This window comes from Saccoglossus kowalevskii, chromosome 3 (genome assembly GCF_978046115.1).
Source record: "Saccoglossus kowalevskii chromosome 3, keSacKowa6.1, whole genome shotgun sequence".
Classification (NCBI taxonomy): Eukaryota; Metazoa; Hemichordata; class Enteropneusta; family Harrimaniidae; genus Saccoglossus; species Saccoglossus kowalevskii.
This window is the reverse complement of record NC_140643.1, coordinates 19,463,242-19,471,882: the sequence shown is the minus strand read 5'-3', so window position 1 is coordinate 19,471,882 and position 8,641 is coordinate 19,463,242. Positions and strand designations below refer to the sequence as shown.

General features: G+C 35.8%; 1 protein-coding gene across 1 annotated transcript; it reads left to right on the top strand.

Moving 5' to 3' along the window:
• The first annotated feature begins 208 nt into the window (after positions 1-208).
• LOC146747536 (kappa-type opioid receptor-like) lies at positions 209-1,234 on the top strand. Its single transcript, XM_085497338.1, has one exon. The coding sequence runs from the start codon at positions 209-211 to the stop codon at positions 1,232-1,234; it is 1,026 nt and encodes a 341-aa protein (XP_085353464.1).
• Positions 1,235-8,641: the final 7,407 nt, after the last annotated feature.

Sequence of the window (8,641 nt, the reverse complement as noted above, 5' to 3'; positions counted from 1 at the left end):
TCGACGAGCTCAGAGCCGACATGATGAACCAGCCGTGTACATCCAGTATATTTTGTGCTGTGGATAAATAGTTTTCATTACAGTGTGGTGGCTGACAAGGCAAGGCTGCACATCGGGCCGGCTTATACTACTACAGTGGTAATTTCAGCATAAAACATCTGAATAAGGTACTTATATAGTGGTTAGTTTTCACCAGACAACAATCGACATGGCATTAAATGAATCAAGTGATGTGCACGGTAATGAAACCATCAACACAATCGTGGCCAACCCGTGCTTGTATTCAGGCAATGAGCAGTACTATATTGGGAGTATTATATCGACACTGGGTATAATTGGTAATGCTGCTTTTATGTTTGTTGTTATTCGCGTACCTTCCATGAGAACCGTGACCAATGCTTATTTGGTCAATCTCGCTGTTGCTGATTTGCTTCATTTGAGTACGCATCTGTTCATGTGGGTATGCATACTACATGGTCCAGAGAAATGTCGACTGGGTATGTTGTACTGTTATTTAGTGCTACCATCGCGCGTAAGTCAATATGTGTCCATGTTTACCGTGACAATGCTAAGCGTCGAACGTTATCTAGCTATGTGTAAACCGCTGGTGTACCGCAATGGGGTTATTCACAAGAAACTATTTGTTCAAATGGTAATCGTAGCAATCTGGACATTATCAACGATTTTAGTTATTGGCACTTTTGTTTCGTGTACGGATCACACTATAATGGAAACTGTGCAAATTGTTGACGGAGTTTTGTTTTTGATATGTGTGGGTTTGCTTATGGCAATAGTGTTGGTAATATACATAATAATTATCAAACAGGTTCGACAGGCCTCGAATGCTGTAAAAAGTCGCGAGAAACAGATTATCCGTGTATGTCTCATCACTGCCCTGGTGTATTTCGTGTGCACTATCCCTTCCGTATTTGTGACCATATTCGTATTGATGTCACTATTGTCATCACAACAGACGTGCCGTCTCCCGCTAACCGTGAACATAAGTACTTACTTTCTGGAAGTGAACTCCGCTGTCAATCCGCTTATATATAATGCCTTCAGTTCCAACTACAGGAAAGCGTTTGGCAGAGCCTTTGGCATTATATCAGCACAACAGCATCAGAGAGGTGGCTCACTCACTGCCAGTACACATATTACCGACGACGCGAGTGATATGAAACCAAGAAAGCGGCACAATTCTGATAAAGGCGCATACACGTCCACGACAATATGAATGTTCAATATTACTTCCAGGAGCACAGTCAAATATTCTAAATGTGTTGATGCCTGCTGGGAGTCGTAATCAATACAACGGATCATTGAAATAAATGTGATATAAGAAGAAATTTAAAAATGTTGGCATAAATATGGCAGTGGAAAAATGAATAGATTAGAGTATCACCAAATGCGTTATCATCGTGCACGATATATTCATTAACATAAATGTCCCCATTTAAAAATAAATCATGGCGTGTGTGACAATTTGTATTTTAAATTTGATTCTGCAAATATTATTACAAACATCGTAAATTTTGTGAAACCAACCATATGAAATATGTGAACTGAACATATTAAAAAATATACCAATTTAGGTATATTTTCATTCGAAATATAGTCATACGATTTGCTTGGTTACAATTTAATGGATTTGAGCAGGTGGATAGATAAATGACTTTAGGCAAATGAGATAACCAGAAGGAATAACAACGATCGAAACATTACCATAATCGTGAATAGAACTAGCTTTTACTTGATCGCGCGTATAAATTCGCGATACTACTATTAGTTGAAACAGCATATTTTTTTTTTATTATGAATATATTTTTACCATTTTGAGCTTGAAATATCGGACGAAACATTCAAAAATGTCATTTGATGGCAAGAAAGTATACATTTTATGACCAACTACCACTGGATGTTACATGGTTAACTATTTTAGGACATGAGTGTATTTTTACATGTTTTTGAAAATATGTTTGCGTGATAGACACGTTTGTGTTAAGTTCTCTATTACAATGTAAGTATGCATAGAAACATTTTACAATTTATTCAATAAGTAATCAAAACCCGATATATATATATATATCGATATATGTGTGTGTGTGTAAGACCCAACTGATTTACTGGTTTATCTGCTATTATTATTAAGTATAATTGTTTTTTTTTTCACAAAACAACGGTTTGATTTGTTATCCCCCATTGCAACTAATAGGAAGTTGTTCAGATCGAAGTGATTTAAGATATCTTCATGCTTTTTGTAAAACACGAATATGGAAAATATTATATTAATGTGAAAGCTTTAGACTCGAAAATATTAAACCGTTGCAAAAATCGAATACATTATTTGGTATATTTTACTATTCTACTCATTCTGTATCCAATTTATTCACCTGAAATCATAGTATACAGTCTGTGATGTTGCTAATTAGATCATAATTAGGAATGTAAACTCTGTACTGGCTATTTCATTCGTTGCTTTTCAAATTTAAATTTCAATAATTTAGTGAGTAAATACAATTATTGCGTTCAAGCAAATATACATTGTGTTGTGAAGCGAGTCATATTGAAAAAATATTCCTAGAGCAGCTTCAGTTATTTTTGTCAGCACGTATAATTCGCCCATCACTATATCACGTTTAATTACCTTATTTATTTTATTTCTCTGTTAATGTCATAAAATTATTATCTGATAATTATTTAACTTATCATTACGTCAGTTTACAATTATGTATTAATAAAGGCTCTATAAAATTGGTAATTGGTTATGTAAATATGGTTCAGACACAGATCAACGGAACCAACAGCATGCCTAGTTCTCGTATTACTCTCTCTACAAACAAGTTAATAGACAGTGTTGAAGAGTGACATGCATGATCGTCACGTTTAGGCGAATGTTATACAATGCGTCTAAGTTTAAAGTTGCCATAACAGTTATGCATGGACAAAGGGTGCTTATACACTTGTTATGTTTACACAAACACCATAGGAGATATGTGTATAGATATGTGTATGAAATAAAACAGGTAATGTCATCAAGTCATCTCTAGTTGACGTAGAAATCATTATTAATTATGTATTGCAAGTTATTGTTATATATATATATATATACATATTGTTACCATATATGGACTTTAACGGTGGTATGGGTTAATAATGTAATTTATTGAATACAACTCTTTGATATACCTCTAAGTTGCGTCTTGTGAGATTGTAGAATAGTATGGTTGATTTGTGAGAATGTTGACATCACTGACTAGGTAAAGTATTGGCACCAATCAAAGCAATTTATACATAAGTATTAATGGCCCGTCGAAACTGTTAACTAGTAGTCAATTACTGAGCTGAAAAACATTTCTCTGTAAACATTTACATGGACTACATATTGTAAATTTGAGTTTATCCCGTTAATTGCCTCCGTTTAGTCATTCGGACAACGTCCGGCAGTCAGTCTGTATGTTACTCTGATGAAGGCATGACTAGTTAGTATGTTTACATCCAGTCTTTAAAACAACATACAGTAAATGTAGGTATATTTTATTATCATTAGTCTGTATTCGTATACACATATACATAAAAACAAATAAAACTGTTACTAAATAAAATACATGTGTAAATATCTTTGTTCAATAATATCATTTCATCAGTGTTTACGACATGAAAATGCTCAATACATGCATATAATTGCTGTAAAAAACATGACAATTTGGTAGTAATAATAATTTTGGTACACATTGATTGCCATGGTAACAATGAAAACATGAATGTTTTAAATTCCCTTACTGGGTTGAAAATCAGTTAATGTGACATGGTATAAACTATTTGCTGCGTAACTGATAACAAATTATATTGCCGGCGACTGTACGTAACGATTGTTTTTAATAGATATAATCGTTTCTAATTCTATTCAAACTGGTTTTGGAGATACAAATCAGACAGACATGTCAATAACAAGGATATACGTACAGATTTGAAGGTGATAATCAGTTTCATTCTAATTGTCATTGTTCAGGTTTCTAATTTGTCTGAGTTTACATTGGTGCGTAATCAAAAGTTTTAATGATCAGTATGCTATTTTTGTCACACAACCCTTTACCTCCAACACACACTGAAAATAACAATGGCACACCCGATGCGACTTTCAGAGCTAGTGAAATCTTAAATTCAAATTTCCTATATGGCTTGTTTTTTTATGGCGAATAAAAATGTTTGTTATAAATATATTGATGCGGTAAATAAGGATCGATTAAGACAATCCTTCATTCGAGATTGTGCAGCTTCCATGCAATCGACGAATATTGCGGCGTTGTTAGATTTACCACTGTTATAATGAGCAATTTGATTTAGTATTTGTACATGTTCTTAATTAATTGCGTGTTAGTGGCATATATTGCTAGACAAAAATAAATCAATCAGATGGTTATTTATCGTACCATCTGGCGAAAATAAAAGTTTAGCACTATTAAACCTTGCAATATATTATTTTTCTCTAATTTAATATAAATTTATTATAAATATATGTCTTTAAAATCGTGTTGTCCGATAAATTTCCAACGCAATTGAAATATTCTGTGATTACGATTGGCAAAATACTTTGCTCAAATGCAAATAAAATCACATATCTGGTGAATTTATTATATTGTTTTTTGGGGAGCATACCTGCGTGCAATGTAAAACAATGTAGTATGGTTTTAACAACTTGTTTAGTAGTTGTACAGGGAATGAAGTGTTGCGTTGTTGGGCTTTTAAATCTTGTCGACCTGTGATTTGATATGTTATTTTCATCTTTCATTTGTTTTCTACATACAGTATGTGCATACGTTTTGAATAATCCCACCATAAGTCTGGTGGCAGCTAAGCTAGTATTCTGGTATTTCCTACTATTTTTGTACCGTGTAAATATGGACTCCATATTTAATTTTAAATATTATATTTTAACACAAACTAGTGTCCCTTTTCGTATTATTGTTAATGTAGTGGTTGCCAAGAGGGTAAATAATCAATATAGTATTAGTAGTAATGTAAATGATAGCATGACAATGAACAGAAGCAGACTTTGCACGATGTCGCATTAGCAAGAACATTAACTTTGCACATGTTAAAAATAACATTGAAGAAGAAACGATCAAAAGCATTCATTAGACTTGCGTCTATGTTATGTATGCCACGTAGTATGTTTACTGTAAATAACGTCAAAGCGCTCATGCAATGAATTTCACTCATACAGGCACAATACAGTATGTAACACTTATTTCAACAGGCAGGTTATAATAAACTGAATGTATATTAAGATCAAATATATACAATCCTACTCTTATATTGTAAACATTGACTACAAAGGTGATACTATTTCTAAACACAGACAGACAAATCTGTGCGTGCAAATGGAGAAAACATATGAACAGACTTGACAGATTGTGGTGGAATTACCGTTAGTTAGTGAAGTTAGGTGTGAATTAGGGGAGATCGTCGAGTTTAGCACGCGAATCTGAGCATGGTGAATGTAGCGGGAATGTGAAACATGTCCAGTAGGTGACAAAGTGTACTTTTGGTTTATATCGTGTCTGCTCAAGACACTATGACGAGCTAAACTAAACAGCCTGTGATGTGAAGTGTTGTTGTTGCGTCATGGTACGAAAGGCACCGGCGCCAATATTTTCACGGCTGTGCAGACCGCTGGAAAGAGCTGACGATAATTGACATTGTTGATTCGTAGATGGTTGACTAGAGTAGCTGTTCACACTTTCTTCGTTTACATGACCACTCACATACATATTATGACGAGTGTAAAATCCTGCATTATTCAGTAGTTTTCACGCCGTGGCCCGAATGCAGTGGTGTGAATAAAAACTGAATATTCCCGCTTCTTTACTCGGTCTTTTCATCATCGCCCGAATGTTACATTCTCCCAGCGACATATGTATATACCAAGTGTTGTTATCGGCGATGAATAGCGATTTTGACCTATGAAATAAAATTAAATATTGAATGGATGTAATCGGCTGAAGTAATCTCGGTAGAATATGAGAAAACATTGATTGGTATGAGTGGCACACATACGTGCCTGTAAATATCATCCTTTTCTTTGAAAGTATATTTCACGTAATACTGATTGATAACATGTTTTCAGAAAACAAGGGTTATCATTGTCAAATTCCGACGCCTTCACGATCTCTTCTCCAAAAATGTAACATCATATCTAACCAACCGAGCTGCAATCCGACATTGATTGCTACCGACAAGACTGGTGACTTAGGCATTTTTCGTAGGTCAGCGACATGGTGCTGGTGAATATATAAATGGTACTAATAGAAGCATATATAATTCAGTTGTCGGAAGCTGTTAAATAATCATAATAGGTTTGGTACAAATACAGTAGAATGTATTACATAATGGTCTGGAGCTTTTATTAAACAATATTGAATTGGTACCATAATAGTCGCAGGGTACGTTTGTACAAGGAATGTACGATTGTAGCCATTTCCCTTCTAAATAATCTCTAAAACCACGTGACGTAATTGACAATAATGCATAGGGTATAATTACTAGGAGGTTAATATCTGTGAGAGGCGAAAAGCTGCTCATCATGGTAACCTAGAGAAAGAGAGTGACCTGAGAAGGACGCCAGATGGTAAACATGTTTCCAGAAATTCAAACATACAACTTAGGCAGCATTCTATATTTATACAACTGCGACATTGTTGTTTTTCCCAAGTCGGCATGCACATGTCATGCACTTGTTCTCACTGATGAGCTGATAAATTGATTATCGAAACACGTACATTTATAATCGAATTACACGGTTATGTTATATTCGCGTGTGAATGACCAATCAGCCAAGGCATATGAGGGACAAGGCCTTATAACAGCGTTCGTTAATTCAAAATGTCTGTCATTTGGATAATTTCAATCAGAACTTGAAAAACATTATGTTGTTAAATGCATTAATCATGTGAAAAGTATGTCAGGTATATGGCTCTGAAACATTCATCAAACAAATTATACAAATTCCCCGGAATAATTGTATTGAAGTCATACTTACCTTACCAGAATACAATGTAAAGCATTGGGTATATTCAATGTTAAGTGTACAGAACATAGCCAGGTAGTGGATGGCCTGTGGGAGTGTAATGGTGGTGGCCACCTGGAATATGTTTATGAATGCAGTGGGGTTAAAATGTAAATAAACTATAGTAGTGTTGACTAAAAATAGAAAACAGATTTTTAATACTTTAACTGAAAGTAGTGTATGGTAAGCTGGGGAAACACTGAGACAATAATAAACAATTTCTAGAGGTAAAATTCCTGCAGGAAAAACCTTAACAGAAAAACAAAAAAATACATGAATCTCCAATTTCATTTTTTTCTCTTTCCCTTTCACGCATGCGTGCAGACTTACTGCACACATGCTGGCCAGCGACCAACAGTTGAAATATTCACCCTTGCTATTATCTGAAAAATATTGTCTGATGAAGACATTCATCATCTGATAAAATCCAGCGATAAAAAATGGTCGATAAACACTCCACAATAAAATTAAATTGTGGTCTGGCGGTTGTTAGCTGAAAAATCCTCTCTTAGCTGTGACTCACTAGAGAGCTTCTGAATGTGAATTGGAACGGCACCCTATGATATTGCAGCAGGAGTGTTAACAAGCATAATAACAGGGAAATGAGTATTGGAAACCACAGTATCGCTGGCCAGCATGTGGCTCAGAATAAGAAATTTAGTCCATACGTTTGTTGTGATATATTCTACTACAGTTGTTTTGTCGCAACAGAAAAGCAAGCTAGTGCCTACTAAAGGAGGAAACTTCTCGAGTATATATATATGTTTCCATGAGGACCATTCACCTGACCTCTCTGTTCATGATGTCGGCTTCCAATTGTACTTTCAATGTGTCAGTGACAAGTGTTATTACCAGAGTTGATGAGTAAATATGTGATCCTCGTCTTATATTGGTTAAGTCAGTCCACTGGGGACAAACTTTGTGGGGTCCAAGATATTTGTTTTACCAGTGGTGACCTCACAGCTGGACTTTAATTTCTAAAGAGGCAGTCACACCATGACGTTCTGGCTGGCGTTCTCTGGCGTTTGAGGAAACGTTGGTAGTCGCCCAAATTCGCTGGGACAGCGCCAGAAGAGCGCCGTGAGAACGCTAGTGAACGTCAGTAATCGTTGCTGATCGTCGGTAATCGGCGGAGAACGCTGATCGAAAAAGAAAGTTTTGAACATGCACAACATTTCTCATTGGAGACCAGCGTTCTTCAACGTTTATTTCTAAACGTTGTTAAACGTTAAATAACGTTTTTCGATCGTTTTGCTCACGTTCGACGCGTTCGACAATCGTTAGTCAGTCGTTGCTCTAGCGTTACTTTGTTGTTACCAATTGCTCGCTTTGCAGTGAACAACTCACTAGCGACCTGTCGACGACCGCTGAACGTACCCATAGCGCACACAAAGCGTGCGACTAACGTCAGATTAACGACCTAAACTAGTCGTTAGTTATTCACACGTTAGATACACGCTCAACACGCTCACTGAACGTTTAAAAGTCGTTCGTCGCGCGCTAGTGACACGTTAGCACACGTAAATGATTTCCAGGGGTATCTTACCTGGTCGCTCATTACACGCTCATCGTGCG

Coding starts and splice junctions, on each gene's coding strand:
- LOC146747536 (XM_085497338.1), top strand. CDS start 209: ATGGCATTAAATGAATCAAGTGATGTGCACGGTAATGAAACCATCAAC.